We start from the raw sequence: 24375 nt of genomic DNA, 5'->3' as shown, positions 1-24375 counted from the left end.
CAGAGCTCTAACAGGAGCTCTAACTCCATTCAAACGATTTTTTTTATGTTTTTGAAAGAAGTCTCCTATGCTCACCAAGGCTGCATTATTTTGATCAAATATGCAATACAATACAATACAATACAGAGGGATATTATTATGAATCATTACAATATAAAGTAACTGTTTTAAATATTGGTACTCAAGAAACATTTCTTATTATTATCAATGTTGAAAACAGTTGTGCTGCTTCATATATATATATTTTTTGGAAACAGTAATACATTTTGTTTTAGGATTCTTTGATGGATAGAACATTCTGATATTTTATATATATATATATATATATATATATATACACTCACCTAAAGGATTATTAGGAACACCATACTAATACTGTGTTTGACCCCCTTTCGCCTTCAGAACTGCCTTAATTCTACGTGGCATTGATTCAACAAGGTGCTGAAAACATTCTTTAGAAACGTTGGCCCATATTGAAAGGATAGCATCTTGCAGTTGATGGAGATTTGTGGGATGCACATCCAGGGCACGAAGCTCCCGTTCCACCACATCCCAAAGATGCTCTATTGGGTTGAGATCTGGTGACTGTGGGGGCCATTTTAGTACAGTGAACTCATTGTTATGTTCAAGAAACCAATTTGAAATGATTCGAGAAATGATGTGACATGGTGCATTATCCTGCTGGAAGTAGCCATCAGAGGATGGGTACATGGTGGTCATAAAGGGATGGACATGGTCAGAAACAATGCTCAGGTAGGCCGTGGCATTTAAACGATGCCCAATTGGCACTAAGGGGCCTAAAGTGTGCCAAGAAAACATCCCCCACACCATTACACCACCACCACCAGCCTGCACAGTGGTAACAAGGCATGATGGATCCATGTTCTCATTCTGTTTACGCCAAATTCGGACTCTACCATCTGAATGTCTCAACAGAAATCGAGACTCATCAGACTAGGCAACATTTTTCCAGTCTTCAACTGTCCAATTTTGGTGAGCTCATGCAAATTGTAGCCTCTTTTTCCTATTTGTAGGGGAGATGATTGGTACCCTGTTGGGGTCTTCTGCTATTGTAGCCCATCCGCCTCAAGGTTGTGCGTGTTGTGGCTTCACAAATGCGTCGCTGCATACCTCGGTTGTAACAAGTGGTTATTTCAGTCAAAGTTGCTCTTCTATCAGCTTGAATCAGTCGGCCCATTCTCCTCTGACCTCTAGCATCAACAAGGCATTTTCGCCCACAGGACTGCCGCATACTGGATGTTTTTCCCTTTTCACACCATTCTTTGTAAACCCTAGAAATGGTTGTGTGTGAAAATCCCAGTAACTGAGCAGATTGTGTAATACTCAGACCGGCCCGTCTGGCACCAACAACCATGCCACGCTCAAAATTGCTTAAATCACCTTTCTTTCCCATTCTGACATTCAGTTTGGAGTTCAGGGGATTGTCTTGACCAGGACCACACCCCTAAATGCATTGAAGCAACTGCCATGTGATTGGTTGATTAGATAATTGCATTAATGAGAAATTGAACAGGTGTTCCTAATAATCCTTTAGGTGAGTGTATGTATATATATAGCTACATTTTTAGGAAAGCAACCATTTATTTGGGGGGGGGGGGGGCACATTACATGCAAGTTTAACATATTAATAGCCCTTGTTTTTGTGTTCCAGGGACTTAAAGCCTGATGAAACGTACACCTACCATGTGCTGACAGTGTCTAGAAGAGCAGAAAGTGAACCATCTCCTCCTCTCTCTCACCAGCTGGGCTCACCCTACTGTGGAGATGGACTCATCCAAAAGTCAGTTCCCTCTCTTTACTCTCACTGCATTTACGTCATATTGAATGCAGTGCTTACACAATTTTTTTCTCAAGTCTGTGCAGAAACTTAAATAAATGTATTTGAAATGAACATTATATCAGTATATCCCAGTGTTCTTTTGTAACCAGTAGCAATGTAGCAGTAATGGCTTTTGTGTGATGTAACTCTTTTAATGATTTAAATGTGTTTGCCGTTCAGATATCTTGGAGAGCAATGTGATGACATGAACTTCGCAAACGGAGATGGCTGCTCAAACCAGTGCAAGAAAGAGTCGTTGTTCAACTGTGTTGGTATGTGACCGTCATCTATAGGTAGAAATATTAAATGAATTGTTCATAAACTTTGTCTTTATTTACCCTCTTGTCATTCCAACCCATATATGTATTTTTTTTCTGGCAAAAACGAAGGGAACATTTGTTTACATTTTTGGCACAGCTCTACAGTGACGTTCATAGACGTTCAAGTTTCAGTCTGTATCTCACAAAAAGTTATTGTATGGCAGAACAATTGGAATATAGTGCAGTAGACTTTTGGTGCTTTACTTTTTTTCTTTTCTTTTGGGAACTTGACAGACATGGTATGTATGGAAAAGAGCTGCCTAACGATTCTTCAAAATATGCATACGGGTTGAGAATGACATAAGGCTAAATAAATAATGACAGAATTTTCAATTTGGGCTGAAATGTTCGGTAACACTTTACAATAAGGTTCATTAACTACATTAGTTAACATGAACTAATAATGAACTGCACTTATAAAGCATTTATTTTAGGGCTGTCAAAAGATTAATCACGATTAATCGCATCCAAAATAAAAGTTTGTGTTTACATAATATGTGTGTGTACTCTGTTAATTATTATTTATATATAAATACACACACATTCATGTATATATTTAAGAAATATTTGCATGTATATACTGTATATACATTTATATAATCTATAATATATATAAATATAAATGTTTTATATATAAAAAAATTTTTTTTTCTTAAATATATACATGCTTCTGTGTGTATTTATATATAAATAATAATTAACAGAGTACACACACATATATTATGTAAACACAAACTTTTATTTTGGATGCGATTAATCGCAATTAAATTTTGACAGCCCTAATTTATTTATCTTTGTTAATGTTCAACATTTACTAATACATTATTAAAATCTTGTTAACATTAGTTAATGCACTGTGAACTAACATGAAGAAACCATGAACAGCTGGATTTTTTTAACTAACATTAACAAAGATGAACAAATACAGTAACAAATGTTCTGCTCATGGTTAGTTCCTGTTAGTTAATACATTAACTAATGTTAACTAATGAAACCTTATTGTAAAGTGTTACCAAATATTCTTTTAAAGCTTATTTATTTATCAATATTTCAACAGGAAAGTGCAATAAAGTAAAAGTATAATAAAGCATAGCATCAGTTTGATTGATGTTTTGCTCCAGCAGCATTTAGCTGTATTGCTCATTACTTCTCAGCACTCTATTGATGTCAGTTCTACCCGGGTGCCCAGCCATCAATCTCATAGCTTCAGCCTGTCATCAGTGTCACATAGTGTCCTACACTGACAATGTGTGAAAGGCCGAGAAAGTTCTGTTGTATTATCTCTTTATAGCACAAAACTTGTTAGCTGGTTGTGATGTTAATGGAGTGCTTTAAGTTGTGAGCTAATCAGTTCTGTCAAAACAATTGGCCGCATAATTGGACCCTCTTACAGACATTTAAGTCCCCTCACAAAAGACTTTACTCTTTGCTGTAGAGCTCTAAGATCTGCCTAACGAGCACTAGCGGACCTTTGTGGCACTTCTTCCTGTTAGCAGTAATGCAACAATCCCCTTTTCTTCTAAACGTGTGGACAGAAACCTGAAGTGGAGTAAAAAAAGACAGAGAGAAGAAAAGAGACAGCAAAGAAGAACAGATAAGAAGGGCTTTTGAAGTTCGCTGTTGAATGTAGCCAACATTCATCTAGCTGAAGTCTTGTCTGACCTCTAGGACACCTCTAGAAGTCTGAGGTTGCACTAGTACCCGACAGTGCTTAATTGGCAGTTCCGCTTTTTTTTTTTGGAGAAGGTTCAATGAGTTCGCATCTTTCGCTGCCTTAAAGGAACAGTTCACACAAAAATGGAAATTGTGTCATTTACATAAAAAAGCAACATAACTGTCACAGAGACATCACTTTCATGAATGAATCTTGTTGTTGTTGTAGTTGTAATCTTTCAATTAATCATTTTATCCATTTTACAAACATTGTCTAAATTATTTGTTTATAAATCAGACTGGTCCGGTTCTTGAAGTCATCCGGTCACAACAGTTAACTGCTCACTGGATTAGAAAATATTCTGTGAATAACGACTTTTCAGTCTGTTTCAGTCTGTTCGTCACATGGCTTCATAAAACTGGAAAATGAAGCGCATGAGTCACACCCTGCTGAAAAATCCAGCATAAACCAGCATGAAATTGATTTTGGTCCAGGCTGGTTTATGTTGGTTATAGCCAGAGGTGTCAAGTAACGAAGTACAAATACTTCGTTACCTTACTTAAGTAGAAATTTTGGGTATCTATACTTTACTGGAGTAATTATTTTTCAGCCTACTTTTTACTTCTACTCCTTACATTTTCAAGCAATTATCTGTACTTTCTACTCCTTACATTTTAATAATAGACTCGTTACTCCTATTCCATTTCGGCATGTTTTCATTCTGGCTTGTCAAAAAAAAAATATATATCCAGATAAATCGCGCCATCCGGATTGAGTGAATTTGATTGTGGTTGGATGAGAAGGATAAACACAAACCATTCCGACACCCTATTGGGTTGTACGCGATCAATCACGCCTGCACCTGCACAAATCACACACCATGCTGCCAGATAGGGCGGGTTCTCGCCGACGAGCACGCACTTTCAGCCAATCAGCAGGCAGACGAGCTCATTCATGACTTTAGCCGTTTTTTTAGCGCGATAACTTTAGCTGTATATTCCAGTGATCGCTATGCCAGTGGCATAAATACACAGTAAGTTGTATCTACAGTAAAGAGTGGGAGAGTGACTCAACTCTCAAACGTGAATTACACCTGTGACACGAAGACTCTTTATAAATATAACCGTGACTCCTGTCCATCGTCATATACACACTTAGGACATCTGCAACTAGCAACCCCGACAGCTGCTGAAAGAGCTTTAAATCAACGATTAATATGTTTTGACTGCTAAGTGCATGTGCCATGTACTTCACGAAAGACGGACTGTAGTTTTGTCAAAGCAAAGTGCAACACAAAAGTAAACGCATTGTTGTTATTTTTTGTTGGCGGATTATTGTGGCCTACAGTATAAATGAATTACGCATTTTGACAGTGGTGTGTGCATTAACGTGTGAAATGCCTGTTAATTACATTGCTTTATCCAATCTCTATATTGGGCACTTTTCGCACGTAAATTGGCTTCTTACTGTTGACATTATGTTTTTCTGAGGGATTGCCGTTTTGACAGTTTCTACCTGGACATATAGTCATATTTGATCTGTTTTACTGGGAATTTTTTTTTATTTTTATCATCAATGTTATGTTTTAAGGAGATAAAATGGTAACTTATCAACATTGATTGGTATGGCAATAAAATAATATCACATTATTTTGGCAGTTAAAGTTTTGGGATTTTTCTTGGAGTGACTAGTTGCCTATAAGTATTGTAAAGGTGCAAAAAGTCCAAATTCAGAGGCATGTTATCAATAACCATTTTTTGAATATAAATGTACATTTAGTGAGTTTTTGGGCTGGAAATCGTCGACCCAATCTGGCCACACTGATCACACATTCAAATAATGGTTATTAATAACATGCCTCTGAATTTTGACTTTTTGCTCAGTAGTACACATATGGTTCTTTAATATATTTGCATTGTCCTAAAATTATTTTCAATGGGAATATATGCAGCTGAAACGGGTAGCCTATGCATCTAAAAAAATTCAACATTACTTTTTAATATAGCATTATAGTCATTATGGCCTTTAGAAAAATGTTTTTTTTTAGGAGGTGGGGTATGCACTGTGGCGCGGCCTAATCTTTTGTCCTTAAAGGGATACTTCACCCAAAAATGAAAATTCTGTCATCATTTACTCAGCCTCAAGTTGTTCCAACCGGTATGAGTTTCTTTGTTCTGAAGATATTTTGAAGAATGTTTGTAACCAAGCAGATTAAATGCAACCATTGACTGCCATAGCATTTTCCCCCTACTATGGCAGTCAATGGTTGCTCTATCTGCTTGGTTACAAACATTCTTCAAAATATGTTCAGAACAAAGAAACTCATACAGGTTGGAACAACTTGAGGGTGAGTAAATGATGACAGAATTTTCTTTTTTTGGGTGAACTATCCCTTTAATGGCATTTTTTCCCCTTACATTACTTTTACTTTTATACTTTAAGTAGTTTTGAAACCAGTACTTTTACACTTTTACTTGAGTAAAAAGCTTGAGTTGATACTTCAACTTCTACAGAAGTCTTTTTAAACCCTAGTATCTATACTTCTACTTGAGTAATGAATGCGAATACTTTTGACACCTCTGGTTATAGCTGGTATAGTGCTGGTCTAGCTGGTGGACTAGCATAGTCATGCCGTTCTCAAGCAAAACTGAGCTGGTCTACCAGCTCTCCCAAAATATAGAGTCCAGCAAACCATGCTGGTCCCATCACCAGCAGTGCTGTATTTTTTAAGAGAGCATGGACGAATTTTATGACACTTTGAAGCTTGAAATCTTCAGTCTCTATGATATTGTCGAGTATGTCACTCATTTAATTTTTTTTTACAAAAACATGCATGTTTTCGAACGAATCGGGTGAGTGAATGATTCAATGACCCTGTATAATTGGTTGCATCTGAAATCTCATACTCTCTAAGTAGGCACTTAATTTGAATAAGTAATTACTTTTTAACTGCTAAAAATATATGGTCTATATAGTATAAATATGTGTAGTATGAATGTCATTTAAACATTCTAAATTCGCCATGTTGTCACTGTCATATGACCTACCAGTCGCTTCAATGCCATTCACAAATCCTTTCCCATGGCCTCATGGGATAGTAGTGTCCATCGTATGCACACTTCAGAATCTTGGCGGTAGTATGTCAACCAGTGCATTGTAAAAAAAAATCACCTTTTGCTTTCCATTAAAAAAAAATGCAATGTAAAAAAATCTGAAATGTAGACTGAACTATCACTTTAAATAATGGCCACTGACTTTCAGCACATTCTACTTGCTTTTCTACATCAGTTTTTTACATCTTTGTGTGGAAAGTTTGAGCTCTCCATTTCACTTTCAGCAACGTCTAAAATTTTGCTTTGTCCAAGATAGCAGAGCGCTTGACAGAAAAAAAATGTTTTGTCTCAGCTTAGTGTTTTTGTGCAACTCGCATTTATGTTGAACGAACCCCAAGACAAATCAAGCAGAAGGGCAAAGATCTATGGTTACATCAACCTTGCGCTTCTTGATATTTTCCAGCGCTTTTTTTTTTTTTACCAGTCACGCGTGTCACGCGAACCGTATGCAGTAACACAGTATTAATAAAACACTTCCTGTGCTTTTTTAGTATAGGAAGTGATGTGACAAGGTGCAGCGTGGATCCTGCTGCCCTTTACACATAGTAGCTTCCTTTGAATGATGTACTGCGGCTGCTGTGCGCCCCTGAGGATGCCTATAACTTTACATAGTCTGTCCTTGTTAATATTGTTTGGAGCCTACTGGGGAAAGAGTGTTTGATTTGATAAGTGAACATCTTGCAAATATGTTTCCTGACTGCTGTTAGCATTGATTGACACCTCGTAGCTGTTGATTACCAGGATGGCTGGACTGAACAGGTGACAGAAACGGTGCAGTTAAAAGCGTACGTTCCCTTAGTGTCAGCTGTACTCGTTCAAATTTTGCTGACACCTCAGGGCCTGGGCAAAAGCAGGAATGGGACATATCAGGGCACAAAACAAAGAACAAACAACTCAAAACAATGTTTTGAAAGGGTAGACCTTTTATTAAAAAGAAGCTTAAAGTCCTTCATCTGATAATGGTAGTGGGATTTTAATTGATGTGATCAGTTTGCTGGAAATATGTCTGGGCTGCTGATACATGAAGTACAGTCATAAAAGGTAATCAATCTGTCATCACGAATGATGATTTATGACTGTCCTTGTTTGAAAGCCAGTAAAAAATAGAGCATGTATTAACACTGTGAAGTACTGCCAAGTAAAACAATGAGTGCTCTAAACAATCTTTATGACAAACTAAAAAGAATGTCCTGTACTTAACTCAATTAAAAATCAGCTGTTTTTTAATCCTAAAAGGAAAATGTTTTACTCCTCCTGTTATATTGACACCACTTTAAAGTATGCTACAGTAAGTGAGATCATTTTTAAACTATTCACTTTTAAACAGTTAAAAATGCCAATTAGTAATTACTTGACCACACAAGTATTTTTTTTTTTATGATTTATTTGCATATTATTTCAGAACATTTTTCCCAAGCAAAATACAATCATCCCTTAATCCAAGGCAGATAACAATGAAAATAACTAGTAACTGTACCAAATTTCAGTTTCAAAAAACAATGAGGCTATATTTCAGATGAGTATAAATAAGAAATTGATTTCTTTTTTCATTACTTAAAACTGTTGACAGTTATTTTGAGGCAGATGAGTAGAGGGTTTTAGGAGGTCTGAAATTTTTGTTTCACAAGTTGTCTGCAACTGTGTTAAGGTTAAGGCTGATGGGATTAACTGCTACCATATCTAACAGTCTGCTGATCACAGAATATGAAATGGGATTTTTATGTAGTGGCTCAGTATTGCTCTCATACAGTGTTGCGGAGTAACTAGTTACATGTAATGGAGTTACATAATTTAATTACAAAATAAATGTAACTGTACAGTTATAGTTACTTAAAAAAATTGTGTAATTAAGTTACCTATGAAAATTCTAATAATTACAAAGGGGGTTACCTCTGAATATTTTCTGTAAAAAGCTAGGATATGTTGAATAATATTAATTTGTTGCTTTGCCTGTTTTTGATGTGCACAATGTCTTCTGCCATTTAAAGGCCATTCAGTAAAGCAATGCTGTTCTGATGCTTTTGATTGGTTCTCTTGTTTGAATTTGTAGCGCACCACGTCCGCCAATTACATCAATCCACATTGCCGCTGAAAGTTTTAGGCTACAACCTGTCTGAGACCATGGCGAGTTGCCACCATTGCCACCATGGCGAGTTATAAAAATGTGTTCTAGTCAGTGCTGGAAATTTAAATATCAATTCATCCAGGAATTAGAAAAGGATGCAACTATAACAGTTCAGTGCAAAATATGTTTGCCAACTATTAAAAAGCTATCGACATCAAAGGTTTCAATGTCGAACCTGAGGAAGCCTCTCCTATGATGAATGTTAACCTTAAGCGCCACATAGTGGAAAAATCTCTCTTTTAGTTTGTCCTGTTTTGACTTGCAAAATAGAGCTATTTAACTACACTGTTTTTTAGATGTTAAATGTTTGAAAATGATTTAAACGTAATCAGAAAAGTAATCAAAAAGTAATCAGTTACATTACTTTAATAAAGTAATTGAAATAGTTACACTTATTACATTTTAAATAGGGTAACTTGTAATCTGTAACCTATTACATTTCCAAAGGAACCTTCCCAAAACACTGCTCTCATACTGGTTCATCTCTGCCTCTCTCCTCTGAAGATGAGCCGAGCTTGTGTTACTTCTACGACGGTGACGGTGTGTGTGAGGACTTTGAGCGGGAGGCGAGTGTAAGGGACTGTGGTCTCTACACCCCGAGCGGCTTCCTGGATCAATGGGCCACTGCGGTGGAAGTGTCCAATGAGGAGAAGATGCACTGTCCAGCAGAGGTGGCTGTTGGATATCCTGCAGTGACAAAGGTGAGACCACATACTCGCTGTGTATGCTTAAAGACACATTTGCACATACTATACACACCCTGTAGGATGTGTTGAAGACCCCATAAAATGTTGATGACATCATGTCAGTGTTTTATTTTTGTATTATTTATAGTATATCATATGTATATTTTGTAGATACATTGTAGTTTTTCTTAATATTTTGAATTGACTTAAATTTGAGTATTCAACTTGTTAGCAATTTTGTTTTGTTTTTTAAATATTACTATTTGTTTTAATATATATTTTAGTACACCTTTAATTATTTCTAATTATTATTATCTTGTTAGATTTTTTAATGATTAAACCTAAACTTTTTTTTTGTTAGTTGCAGCTGAAATGTTTCTAATTTTTAAATCTAAAATTATCATGTTTTATTGTATTCCAGTTGTATTTCATTTAACAAAAATGTTTTAATAGTTTTAGTTTTAGTGAACTTATTACTAAAGTAAAACTATAAAAAAACATTTTTATTAAATGAAATACAACTGGAATAAAATAAAACTAAATAATATGCATCATGTTCTACTACACAAATGCTCTAGAATGAGAATGCCCCTCCCACTAATATCACCTGTAATCGAGCAAGAGCAAATCATTAGACATGGCTAATGACAACAACAACAAAAAAAAAAGAAAAGAAAGTCCCATTCAAACTTCCTGTTTTACTAGGAAAACACATAAACACAGGAAAGGAAACCACTCACTTAGCCATTTTATAGGGTCTTGGAGAAATGGTGGCTTACTGAAATGAGCAGTTATTATTTATGAACGCAAGTGAACAGAAAAATCTCAGATCTAAAATATTGTGTTTATATTGACGATGAAGTCAGATTGAAATGTGCAGTTTTTCACAATAAATGGCTGAGAAGCACATTCTGTTAAGGAGAGATTTGAGATATTGCTCTAACCCTTCACACATGGAAGTAGTAAAGAATTGGCTCTTTCTGAGGGACGTCTAAAAAACGGTGTTGTTTTACTCCCTGGATATTTCAACATGATACATTTGTAATTTTACAGTTTTATTGGCCACTTCTCCTCCTCCTCTTCCCCCTCTCGTGATGTTTGTGGAGCGCGAGTCTCCTGCGCCCGAAATCGTGCAAGCTCCGGAATTAATCATGTCACAAAACTATTCCTATCACGCTGTGCGCAACCTAAGGATTTATGGCACTGAGAAATGCCCATTTTTCACAGTTGAGCTTGAACCTCATTGTTGCTTGAAAATGCATATTGTGGCTCATAATGGGAAACGTTGGCACAGAGGTTACAATGACTTTGAATAGTTAGTCTGGCCAATAAACCTTTGTGTGGAGTTTGTACTTTCACTTCATTGTCTTGCAAGTTTTTTTTTCTTGAAGAATTTAAAATGTTTGAGTTAGAAACAAACTTGCAGCTTAAGTGAATCATTGGTGATCAATGTTAGCGCCGTATCAGAATGACTAATTGCTTCTTCACTTATTGTGTGGCACAGCAGCCAATGGAGTTTCAGTACGGACTCGTCGGACTGCGTACAGTAGTGTACTTGAATGGAGGGGAGGTGGTTGAGCGGGGAATGGTGTCACTGAGGTTACTGTGGCGTGCTGAGAGAGAGAGAGAAAGAGAGAGGAATCTCAGGAGACTATGGAAGAGCAAAGCTAGGAGTGCAGAAACGAATATCCTCTCATTCTCTTTTTTGCACCCCATTTCTCCCTTTCTAAGTCTCTTTTAAGCATTACATCAGAATTCTCTAGTTTTGTGGCTAATTTTGTAACGGTTTCATTCAAATTTTATAAGGCATTTAGAGATGAAAAAGATGTTATGAATCCCCCTGCTCCAGTCAGCTCTCTCCCCACAGAGCTGTCTTAGAGTAGTGAATGAAGTGAATTGCCACTCTCAATCTAATTCATGTAATATTACATCACCTCTAGATCTGTGATCTATGATTCCACTTTGAGAGGCAAATTCATTTCTGTCTAGAAAGATTATGTCCATATGAAATATAAGAACAACTGGTGAAATGTTTTTGAAAAAAAAAATTATAATAATATATATATATACAGAAGTAAAAAAGACTTTCACCTTAAATGAACTCAGGTTTGAAGTTCCTTGAAGCTCTCAGTGAGTTTATGTTAAACCGAGAGATAAATGTTTGGATGGGAAATGAGGTCAATGTAAAGGCCAGACAGTTACCAGCACAGCTTTACTGCTGACCAAGAAGAAAATACCTTTTGCATATACTATCCCAAAAAAATCTTGGGGACATCAAATTGTGCAGTAGTAGGAGACAGCATAAGCGATAACACTGCTGCCCTGATCTGCCCCCGCTTGCTGTTGCACATACACAAATATTGAACACATCATTAGTGCCATTCACTCTGTGAGGAAGCATGTGGCTCACCAGTGTCACCTAGCGTTGCAACACTGTCACCCCACAGTTGGGTTCAAGGGGTTCAGTGAGGTTCCTTGTCACATTATTCTACAGTGAAATGAAATACACTCTATCTATGCAATTCACTGTGAAACAAGGGTGAAAAGTTTAGAAGACGTGACCTCTAAAAAGGCATGTAGATCAGAATTTATATAAAAGTAGTTAATAAAAAAATGGCTTTTACATTAAAACAGGGTGAATTTAAATCTAAGTATGGATTTAATGGAAATGAGGGGAAAAAAATAAAATAAATAAATAAACACAATGTTACATAGAAGACTACTATGTATTTATTTATTTATTTACTTAAGTTTATTGTCTTTGCTCTGGCCTGAAAGTAATTTAAAAAGTAATTTTTAACTTTTTTGTTGATATAATGCCCTAATTTGCCCTTAATGTCAGAAAAATGTTAACGGTAATGTACAGAACTTTCATTTTGATCCAACATGACCTCCCTGTGTGATTGGTGAACTTCATTCTCACACAGAGTCAAACTTCTGCATGTGAGAAATTCTGAAAATCAACCGTAAGTAGAGTTCGGGCCAGTTCTGATCCTATTGCGGGGTGCTCACAGTTCTCAGAAGAGAGTAGTAGGTCAGTTCACCCTGTTCACCCTGGATTTCACTGGCTTTCAGACTGATCTGAAGTGGCACTTTAACCTGGCCACTTGTGGGGCTAATTGTGAACTTCCAGATGGTCTAAATTACCTTTTCATAGTAGACTTTAGGCGTGTAGCCTCATCATTACTCTGTTTTATTGCTTTTATGTGTTTGCAGTCTAAAAATATATAGCCTACCTAACCCTTGTAATTATCTTATGCTCAGCCGGGTTGCATTTATTTGACCGAAAATACATATATTGTGAAATACAATTTAAAATAACTGATTTCTATTTTAATATGTTGTGGTGGCAAAGCTGAAATTTTATCAGCCAAAAATCATTCTAACATGCCGATTTGCTGTTGAACTAATATTTAATATTATTATCGATGTTGAAAAGAGTTGTGCTGCTTAATATTTTTGTGTAAACTGATACATTTTTACAGAATTCATCTTGTACTCTGTTATTTAGCAAAATTAAATAAATAAAAAATCTACAATTTTAATGGCCGCATTCAATAAGGAAAATAAAAAAAGTAAATTTATCTTGTCCTTGTTTACTCAGAGCTGTCAGTCAAAGGTGTTTGACCTGTTACATGGCGTGTCTCAGTATGCTTGGTTTCCTTGTGAGGAGTCTCAACAGCACAGCTGGAATTCGCAATATTGGCTAAAGGTAAGAGATGGCTAACTATTGTGATTTCTCTTTTTGCTCTCAGTTGAACAGGTTGATGTCATATCACATCAAGTGCATAATGATGTGACTAAAACAACATTATTATTAATCTACAGGTTTCATTGAATCTAATATCTAATACGATTCTAATATAATATATAATAGGAATGACGGAAAATCTATATTTCAGCAGCTAGAAATTGCTCTTTGTATGCACAATTTTAAAAAGGTTCATGCGGAATTCATTGGTCAAAAGGTAGTATACGAACCTTGAACCTCATTCCTCTCCAAATGTAAGAGTAGTTAATGGATATGACTAAAGGCCCGTTCACACCAAGAGCTTTAACTATAAAGTAGTGGTGGGCATAGATGAATTTTTTGAATCTAGATTAATCTCACTGTAATTTTGGAATTAATCTAGATTAATCTAGATTGAAATGGCTCATTTGAATTCTGCCGAAGGCATTCAGAGTATGGGTAAATGATCGTTTGTCTGTCTGTAGTTTTTAATAATAAATAACTTCTGTCCCTTTAAGACCTGACGCACGCATGGATCCCACCGTTCCTGTGAGCTGGTTATGACTTTGTTTGCGTTAAAACTCACCAAGATGGGTATTGAGACATTTTTGAGTGTATTTGACCATTAATAAGATGGAAAAAGGAGCTCCTTTTTGCACTTGTATGTCAGAGGCGGCTTTATTACGGTATGTGTGTGTGCGCTTCAGATGCGAGCGCGAAATCTGTGGGAATTAGTAGAATTAACGTTATGTGCAACCCCGCGCGAAATTCAGACCAGTCACACCAGTACTAACACGCTGTCATGAAGAAAAATCCAGCAGAACACCCATTCGCCATGTTCAAAGGATTAAATGGACCGAATGAGAGGAGGTGGGTGCGAGTCAACTCGCTGTCGGTCGGAGAGGAGAGGAGAGCGCAGCTGATATCGATACTGTAGAAAATGAGTATCGTATCAGATATAATAGAATAGAATATAATAGATATAATAGAAAGCATCCTGACCAACTGTGTGGCAGTATGGTATGGGAGCTGCTCTGTTGCGGAGCGCAAGGCACTGCAGCGGGTGGTGAAAACTGCCCAGCGCATCACAGGGACTCCACTACCTGCCATCGAGCACATCCAGAGGAAACGCTGTCTGCATCAAGCTCGCAGCATCCTCAAGGACTCCTCTCACCCAGCCCACAGACTGTTTTCTCTCCTGCCCTCCGGCAGGCGTTTCAGGATCCTCCGGACCAGGACCAGCAGACTAAAGAACAGTTTTTTCCCCAGAGCTGTCTCTTTACTAAACTCAAACCCCCGTTGATCCACTTCCCTCATATACTGTTAACTCTCCTACCTCACATCCGCCTTCACTTTGTTATATGCACTACCGACTGTTTATTACAGTCACAACTGTTTACTTATTCATTTTGCACTACCATACCTTAACTGTATTATGCTCATTTGCACTGCCGACTGTTAGTTACAGTACCTACTGTTTACATTTGCATTTTGCACTGTACTTCTAACAGTAATATGCAACAACTTTCCACTGCACTTTTACACTTTTTTCGGATAGCTTCTGTCCATAATTTATTGCACTACCTTAATGCACTGCCATATTCCTAATTCTAGCCTAACATATCATTGTATACCTCTATCTGTAAAATTCTGTTTATAGTAATAGCCATCTGTATATTATATTATATTCATAGTACATATCCACCTGTAAATTCTGTTTATAGTAATAGCCATCTGTATATTTATTCACTGTACATATTCACCTGTAAATTCTGTTTATAGTAATAGCCATCTCTCTATTTATAGATATATTTATATATATTCAGTACATATCCATGTCCTGCACTTATGCAAACGTTGTATATCCTGCACTTGCTGCTATTGCACTTCTGGTTAGACCTAAACTGCATTTCGTTGCCTTGTACTTGTACTTGTGTAATGACAATAAAGTTGAATCTAATCTAATCTAATCTAATATTTCAGTATCGATACATATCGGAATATCGATATTTTTGACAACACTAGTAGGCATACACACTGGTTTGAAGACTCGTTCTCTCGCCCCCTACAGTGCAATTCGGCTAGGTATACATCTGTGCTAAAATATCAAGGTGAAAGTCATCATAGCTTGCGTAGTATAGACCCAGCTCCCAACCCAACTTTGAGAATAGATTAACGGCGATATTTTTTTTATCGCCCGATAAGAGTCTCACGTTAACGCAGCACGTTAACGCCGATAACGGCCCACCACTACTATAAAGATAACTATGTTAGCGTCCACGCTAACACACAATATATTTCAAGGGAACTCATGTTGCATCTGAAGTTACGACGCTATGGGAACGCCTCTGCGAGATTGTGTCTTGCAGCAAGTGTCTAATCAGTCTAATTGTTGTCATCTAGGAAGCATATACAGCTCTGGAAAAAATTAAGAGACCACTTAACATTGAGAACTCAATGTTAAGTGGTCTTTTAATTTTTTCCAGAGCTGTACATTAGAAGATGGAAACAGCAAAACAAAGCAAACAGCATTTTAAATTGTGTGTTCCTCCATACCCTCGCTACATCACGGGTGGGGATACACTCGATTTATGTGTTGTTTGTTTAGGAGCAGAGCATGCACGGTCAGCTAGGAAGGGGGTTGACTGTGCTCATTATGAATGGTTACCTCTGAGAACGCTCTGCTCATGGCAGGCGCACTTTGAGGCCGGCACCCAGGCCCGTGGTCCTTTGGGCCTCGGGTCCCGTTTCTGCCGAGGCAGAGTGGCGGCTTAGATCGTGGGGATCGCAGATGGACCTAGTAGAGGGTTTGAAGATGAGCTCTGCTCTCTCTGCCCTCACCCACTAGGGCCTTCTCTCAGAGGTCGGAAGCACGCTCAACGGTTTCTTCCACCCCGAGTGAAGACCCGGTGCTGCATCTATCCATATCAGAGGAGGTGGATGTGCTCAGCATCGAGGCAGAGGAGATTGAGGACTAGCCACCTCACTCCCCTACTTGTGAGGAGCTGGTGGAGGTTGTCACTCTTGCCGTGGCCAAATTAAAAATTGATTGGCCAGCCGACAGGCAAGAGGTTTGAACACTTTCTGCCCAGTAAAGCACAACCTCCACGTCGGAGCCTCCCGTATTTTGAGGAAAACTTTTCTGCCTGTGTCTTCAGGCCTCACGTTTCAAATTACTCTTCGATTATGGGGTTGAAGGAACATGGGTATGGGGTGATGCTTAAAGTGGAAGAGACACTTGCAAGCTATCTCTCTCCTGAATTGGCAGCGCCCCTGAAGGCCCTGACATTACCCACCAGGCCATGTAGTATAATGTTGGCCTTGGTGAGTAAAGCAGGTCAGGTCAGCAGGACTGCATACTATGTCCATCTTGCAGGCATACCAGGCTGACCTGCTTAGAGACTTGGATGAAGGCGAGGGGGTGGGCCAGATGCTATTAAAGAACTGTGCCGGACCACAGAATTGTCTCTCTAGTTCAGCAAGGGCCTCCCTTGGCCAAATCGGTCAATCTATGACAGCCCTGGTGGCCCAGGAGAGGCCTCTTTAGGTAAATCTGGGATCAAAGAGGAAGATAAATAGTTTTGTCTGGACGTCCCACTTTCCCCTCCTGGCCTCTTCGGCATTGCTGTCACCTCAGATGTTGAGAGGTTTAAGAAAGTAAAGAAGCAAGCAGCAGCATTCCAGAGATATCTCCCTCACCAAGCTCAGGTCTCAGGAGCTGCTGGGCAGGAGTCTTGCCTACCAAGCCCCCCGGAAAAAAACGGGGGTCTGCGTATCAAGAAATTACCCACTGTCCGCTCTGGTTCTCCCTCACACATCCAGTCCCAGTGTTTTTTTCCCCAGACCTGATGTCTCCCCTCAACAGTTCTCCATGGGAGAATCTCTTCAGGAGGGACCTTCTGTCTCAGGCTATCCTATACCCCTGACCGGAATTGTGGAAACTGTGGGTTTGCCCCCAACTCTTTAACTCTGTTTTTTCAACTAAAGTTGTTAAGACCATACTTCACTCTAGAACTTCCTCCATGGGGAAACTGTACACCTTGAAGTGGAGAGTTTTCACCAGTTAGACCCAGTAAATTGTCCAATTGGTTCAGTGTTGGAGATCCTTCAGGATCGGTTCTCCACAGGGCTATCCCCCTCCACTCTAAAGGTCTGCGTGGTGACAATAGCTGCTTACCACACCCCTTTGCCAGTTGGGAGAAACTGGTTGGTGTCACTTTTCCTACATGGCTATTTGGTTTTTGCTTATGAGGCATTTGGACAGCCTTCGCCTTTTGCAGTCGCAGCTCATTCAACTAGAAGTATGGCCAAAGACTTGTTGTCAGGGGTATCACTACAAGAAGTTTGTGATGCAGCGGGCTGGTCCTCTCGGCACACATGAGAGATTCTATGACCTAGATTTAGACTCCACACCGGGGTCCCGGGTGCTTATGTCCTAGGTTGTGCTCACCAGAATTCACACTAGACAAAACTAGTACAGTGGAGTAGGAATTTAACATTCCCATAGTGTCGTAACTTCTGACGCAGCACGAATTCCCTTGAAAGGGAACTTCTTAGGTTACGACTGTAAGCATGTTATTCTTTTATATTTATAAAAAATCTTAAAACTATAAATTTATTGTTATCACTATTGTTATCATCCTTGGTGTGAACAGGCCTTAAGACCAGAGTTAATAATAGGCTTATGATCCAGGAGCAAATGCTACTTGGTAATGTCCCAATCACCAATAAAGTTATAAAGATGACTGTCAGTGAGCATTTTTCATCTCTCAAAAGGCCTATTATTCCCATCCTATGGTGGCTGCTGCGGTCATTATCCATCTGGCCGCTGATGGAACAGCTGACATCGACCAGAGACAACACAACATTACTGTTCAGCTGGTGGACACTAAGGAGCAAACCCACCCCCTTGGTCAGTCTCATCCCTATCTCAATAAAATGTTAGCATTCTTTTTACTCCAAGCTGTGTGTTTCTAGAAAATGAAAGTGAAGGGTAAATTTTGTTCTGTATATTTTGCGATGGCTGGATGGTTGTAGGGGACTGGAGGCTGAGCTGCCGGAACAATCCAATGGTGATTCCTGTGAGTCACGACTTGAGCATGGCCTTCTACCGGACCAAAGCCATTATAGTGAGCTTCGGTTCTCCTCTGGTGGCCATCTCAGGTGTTGGGCTGCGCTCCTTTCAATATTTTGACCCCATCACTATCAGCGGCTGCCAGAGCAATGAAATCTATAACCCTATGGGCCAAAGGTGAGTAGATAATGTACCTTTGTTCCCTCTCATTTCAGCATAGAGAATAAATGTTTTGCCAGTCCTCAGCTTATCTATCTAGCGCTTAGATGTGCTCTAAGATCAGATATTATAAAATTACATGTCTATTGCAATAGTGACAGTTTCTGAAGATATGTTGATGACACTTTTTTTTTAAATCCTCTATTGCACAATGTTAGGTAATAAATCTATTTTCTTCACTTTTCAAGCACATTATGCATACAAGATGGTAATAAAAGGATTAATAATAAAGGGATGACTTTGAACAAAAAACAAAAAAAGTTTTTTCTCTGTCACGCTACATCCTGACAGTCATCAGCAAAGCTTTTTGTTTTTCACCCATTCAAAATATGATTCACATTAGTGAGAACTTTATTTAAACACATTAATAGTGATATAAATTATTTGTTTGGTATGAGAGATTGCAAAATGTGTTTTCTTGTTAAATAACAAATTTGTGCAACAGTGGAAGTGGTATGAATGCAGTAATAGTTTTTTTCTTATTATTTAGTTTTATTTATGTTATTTTATTATTAGTAATCACAATTAAATGTAGTTTATGTAATCAAAATTGTTTTTCTTTCATGAAGGTGCGGTCACATTGATGAAATTTTGCATGCCAAAAAGGTCAATTTTCTGCTGTCAACAGTATAGCAATGTATGAAGCACAGCTAGCACATGAAGTCATTTTCAAACCAAGCTGCTTTCTGTTGTTCACACGTGACAAGCTTGAACAACTGTGTAGATTCCTTTTGAATTGGCACCCGCGATTTCAGCCATGTAAACTTGCAGAACAATGGTAAATGTGGCTGCATCTTAATAAAAGCAAAAAAGTAAAAGGACATTTTACCCAGTAGAATTGATAAGGTCATTTAACTTTATATCTTCATAATACATGATAATTTCTGTAATCCCTCAGTTGCGTTCATTACTCGTGTGATGCCATTGAATGCCAGAAGCCGATGGTCAGTAATGCAGAGATGAAGTGTAATAGTCCTGGATACTTCAATGGAGCTCGCTGCACCATCACCTGCAACCGAGGATATATGCTGAAAATACACCGGGATGATGATATCATCAAAACACAGGTAATACAGTTTCAGCAATTCCTTTTTGTATAGTTGTGGATGTTACACGGTGTGTGTAAGTGTGTGCTCACTCTCTTTGTTTTTCCTGCAATAAAATGTCTTTTATTTTTTCTGCCAAGTATTTTGACCAGGTTCCATAGAGAAGCACACAACACAAACATACACAGCCACACTCGCACACACAGCGGTTTATATTACATTAAACAATAATCATTGACTCATGCCCTGACCACATACAGAGAAAGTAGCAGTAAAGATTTATGGCTCACGTAGGGTTTGCTAACCAAACTGTGAGACGGTAAGTGAATGGTCACAATAGCTGGCGCTCAGGCCGGTGGGTTCTGTTATTGGCTTGATGTTGTTTTTATGTCTTTCCCTGCCTGGAACTGTTGGAATGGTCCGTGTGGCTCAAATAAAAGAGAAGCAGTAGGTTTTTCATAAACATTACTCTCACTCTCGCTCTCCCTTCTGACTAGAAGTTTTGTTGTTGTTGTTGTTGATGATGTTATTGTAATAGGCTAGGAAAACAGTTTGACTGAACAGAAACCTCAACACTCATCTGTGAGCGATGGAAACACACTCCTTTTTCCCTTCAGCATATGCTGCATCCTTTTGTACTTACATATCAGTGGTTTGTTTCTTGGTTCTTTGAATATTACATTTAAAAATAATTGTAACATTGACATATGTTTTTAAACATTTTATTAGAAATAGTAGAACTAATAAATGCACCGCCATACAAAAGTTTAGAGTTGGTAAGATTCTTTAATGATTTATCTGTGAAACCATTTTTTTCACTTGATAAATGGTTTCAAAACAATAGCATTTATTTGAAAGAGATGTTTTTTGTAATATTATATTTACTGTTACTTTTTATCAATGTGATTGTGTTCTTAAAAGTATTAAAAGTATTAAAAGTATTAATTTCTATTAAAAAAATCTTAGTGACCCTAAACATTTGAACACTAGTGTACTGTAATACCAGTCAACAAATCCTTGTTAAACACACTCTCAGCTCATTTACTGATTATTTTCCTTGTTTTCAGGCAGAACGTGTGATTAATTGAGTGACAGACGTTCAATTTAACCAATTCAGTTTGAATTCACCCACTGAATTCAGCTGTTTAATTGGGGTGAGTACAGGTACAGGACTGAGATCACAAAAATGTATAATTTGCCAGACCAGATGCAGAAGAACGGTTTACTACTAGTTAACTATTTTTGTCTTCTGATGTCATAAAAATGTCTAGCAAATCATTGGTGTCCATTCACAAGTCTCATAAGGCCTGTTCATGAGGGTCTGCTTGTGTCTTGCATTTGTGCGCATTGCACATCTGTTAATTGAGCTTGCATTTTCTGGATCACCGCTGTTTGAACGTGTGAAGAAAGTGTCAGAGTGTAGTCGGTCAGGATGCAATTTGTTCGAGTCTATTTGACATCAAAACAGTGCAGCACCATGCTCAACCGCCACCACAATCCCAGAGGACTTTGTTTAAGGCACAGCCACGGATCAGTGGCACTGCAGATCTGCCGGCCCAGTACGTCCTTGCTTAGCAACGAGCAGCGATTACTGCAACCCGTTGACCTCGGTCCTCCACACAAAAGGCCAGTAGTGGCATTAGCTTTACCCCACTCCACCTGGCCAAGTGTTTCACACTGTACTAACTCCACAAGCCCCCAGCCGTCCTTCACCCCATCCATTCACAAAGAACGTTTTGGGCCATTTGCAGCTCTGGCCTTTCAAAAGCAACTCTGTTCTGTTTTCCAGCGCTTGTTCTCTTGTGATATTGACAGAAGGAGAACAAGGGGAAGAAAGAAAGGGGAAAATGCTAACGTAAAAAAAAAAGAAAAGACGAGAAAGTGCTGTGTGTTCTTTGTAAGCACTTGGGCTCTACTGTATGTTGGGTGGGTTTCTGCCAGCAGCCGCAGTCGACTGAGAAGCTTGGCCTGTGAGTTATTACGCATTTGGAAGGAAAGGCAGCAGGCAGTTTTTCTCTGCTTTTGGGAGGGCTCGGCTTATTTAACAGCGGTGCACATTGGGGTCCAGGGCTGGGGGCTTCAGGGGCCATTGGGGAAATGTCTAGTCCGGTTATGTAAGGTAAGAGGGGCGAGTTTTCATAAAGATGGCCACGGCTGTTACAGGAACTGTAGTAGAGCTACATTTACAGCACTACACAGTAAAATGAAAAGGAAAAAACGGATTTATTTAATAACATTCTACTCCTTTCTCCATCACTTATCTGTTTTGAAATGCACCCATAATCCCATCCATAAAGTCTTTTTAGCTTTCATTTATTTTTATTTCCGTTTTAGTAATTTTGGTACTTAAACTATAATAATAATACAAATTTTCTGGGTACTCAAAGTGATTTACATATAGAAGGGGGGAATCTCCTCATCCTCCTCCAATGTACAGCATCCACCTCGATGATGCGACAGCAGCCATATTGCACCAGAACGCCCACCACACACCAGCTAATTTGGTGGAGCTGAGGTGATAAAGCCAATCAGTATATGGGAATGATTAGGAGGCCATGATGGACAGAGGCCAATGGGCAAATTTGGCCAGGATGGAATTGGATGAACAGAACTACATAGATGAACTCATTGGAATCCTTTGGTTTTTCATTTATTTCCCTCTCCAATTATTATAGGAGCTTAAGTAGGGATATCGCTCCTCTTTGGGAGGATACTCATCTCTGTCCCTCCGTTATCAGGCCACCAGCAATGTTGGACCTAGATAGTGTGCATTTACTGATGTCACTGTGGTATTGAGCTATGATCCCCAGGTCATGATGTGGTCTTAAAGTAGAATATAAGCTCCCCTGTGGTCCTCTCTGGATTTTGTGGGCCTAGGTGATAGAGCTTTAGGCATACTATTTAATGCTGTACTCTTGTTTGTTTTAGGCTCCCCCTTGTAATGCAGCAGTGGTAAGGTTGTAGAATGTACGATAGTTAGCAGGCTCCCATTCTTACCCCTTAGAATAGAGCAGAAAGAATGGATCTAGGAAGGGTAACTTACATGATTTCTTTGTTTATATCCATCTCCATTAGATGGAGCTTTAAGGAGGGAAATCGCTTCCCTTTGGGAGGGTGCTCTTTAGGTAGATTGCCTTTACCATAAGCAGTGCATAAGCTGCTCTCGCCCAGTTATCTGGGGTCTTTAAGGGGGGCATGGTTCCCCTGCGGCATAGAGCCTGGGCATTATAATAGTGAGGAAACAATGCTATGCATTTCTCTTATGCCCCTCCTTCCCTAAATTGGAGTAAGGATTGGTAGAGCAGCATTATTAATAGTATACTATTGCAAAGGGTTGGTAACATTATGAGTCGTTGTGCTGCTCTGACAATATTCTTTAGGGTAGAGCAGGATAAACTGAATTGTAATTATTCTAGTTCCATCTGTTCCTCCCCAACAATGGTTGGGTCCTGAGTTAGGACTTTACGCTCCCCTACTATGGGTATCGCTTATGACTTCGTTCGACCTATGCTTGGCAAGGTAAGGCAGTTAGTTGGCTTATGGCTTCCTTGCTTTTATTACAGCACTTGCTCAGTTCTCGCTTTTTGGTCTCTGAGCAGGTCCACGAGACGACTTGGACAGAGTTGCTCTCTCTCCTATGGCTTTAGGGTGAACAAGTAGAGCTTAAGCTCCCCTGCAATTTCCATAGGGGTTAAGTTGAAGTGGCAAGTGCCCTTCTTCTATTCTCATCCCTTTTGATAAAGCAAGAGCCTTTTTCTCCCTCTGAGAAGTTCTCCCTTCTGCAGTGCTCGTATAGTTTGGTTGTTTATTCTAGTTTACATCTAGTCTGTATTAGATATAAATATATACATTTAGAGATTAAAATGTGTAGATATTTTGCACTAAAACAAATATTGTACCAAAAATGTCATGTTTTCAATGTGTCTTGGTTTAAGTTTTGTTTCCAATGACTCTTAGTTTGCTTCTCTATGTTTACCTGCTTCCTTTGTCCTGTGTTTCTGCTCATCATTTGTTGCTATGGTGATTCTCAGGTGAGTAATTAGATCTCACCTGTTGTCCTTTTAGTTCGTTAGCATGTGTATTTAATGCTCCCTTCACGTGCTATCAGAATTATCGTAAATATGTGTTTCCTAGGTAAAAATTGCCAAAATTATTTCAAAATTTGAATGCGATGAGCTCGTAATCACGACTTCAGAAGTGGGAATTATCAAATTTCCGATAGCACGTGAAGGCGGTATTAGTCCTTCCGTTTCCACAGTTTTATGTCTGGTGTTGTTTGTTGCCTCCTATGGTTTGGATTATGTTGGATTATTCTCTTGTTGATTGGTTTAATAAAGTTACTGTGCTGTTTACTCTCTAATGTAATCCTCATCTTCTTCATGGACCTGTATACGTGACAAACATGCAGTACTAAAAATAAAAATACTATAACAACACATAAGTTGAATTATTTATAACAATAATAATAAATACATTTATTCTTTTAGAATATTAAAATATTGTTTAGAATATTTACATGATCTCTCAGTAATTCTACAGTAATTCTCAATTCAGTCTCTTTCAGTCAA

General features: G+C 38.5%; 1 protein-coding gene across 1 annotated transcript in view; it reads left to right on the top strand.

Annotated features, from left to right (window-relative positions):
- pappab (pregnancy-associated plasma protein A, pappalysin 1b) overlaps positions 1-24375 on the top strand; it is a gene marked incomplete at both ends in the record, with an annotated part of 129655 nt that overhangs the window by 52103 nt on the left and 53177 nt on the right. The window contains 7 exons of the mRNA XM_079816087.1: positions 1673-1801; positions 2021-2112; positions 9557-9753; positions 13343-13450; positions 18245-18380; positions 18506-18719; positions 19660-19828. Coding sequence (XP_079672213.1) covers positions 1673-1801; positions 2021-2112; positions 9557-9753; positions 13343-13450; positions 18245-18380; positions 18506-18719; positions 19660-19828 — 1045 coding nt within the window. The remainder of the gene's footprint in view (positions 1-1672; positions 1802-2020; positions 2113-9556; positions 9754-13342; positions 13451-18244; positions 18381-18505; positions 18720-19659; positions 19829-24375) is intronic.

The sequence above is a fragment of the Gobio gobio genome (genome assembly GCF_949357685.1).
Source record: "Gobio gobio genome assembly, chromosome: 4".
NCBI lineage: Eukaryota > Metazoa > Chordata > Actinopteri > Cypriniformes > Gobionidae > Gobio > Gobio gobio.
The sequence above is the reverse complement of the archived record's forward strand: the minus strand, read 5'-3'. Positions and strand labels throughout refer to the sequence as shown.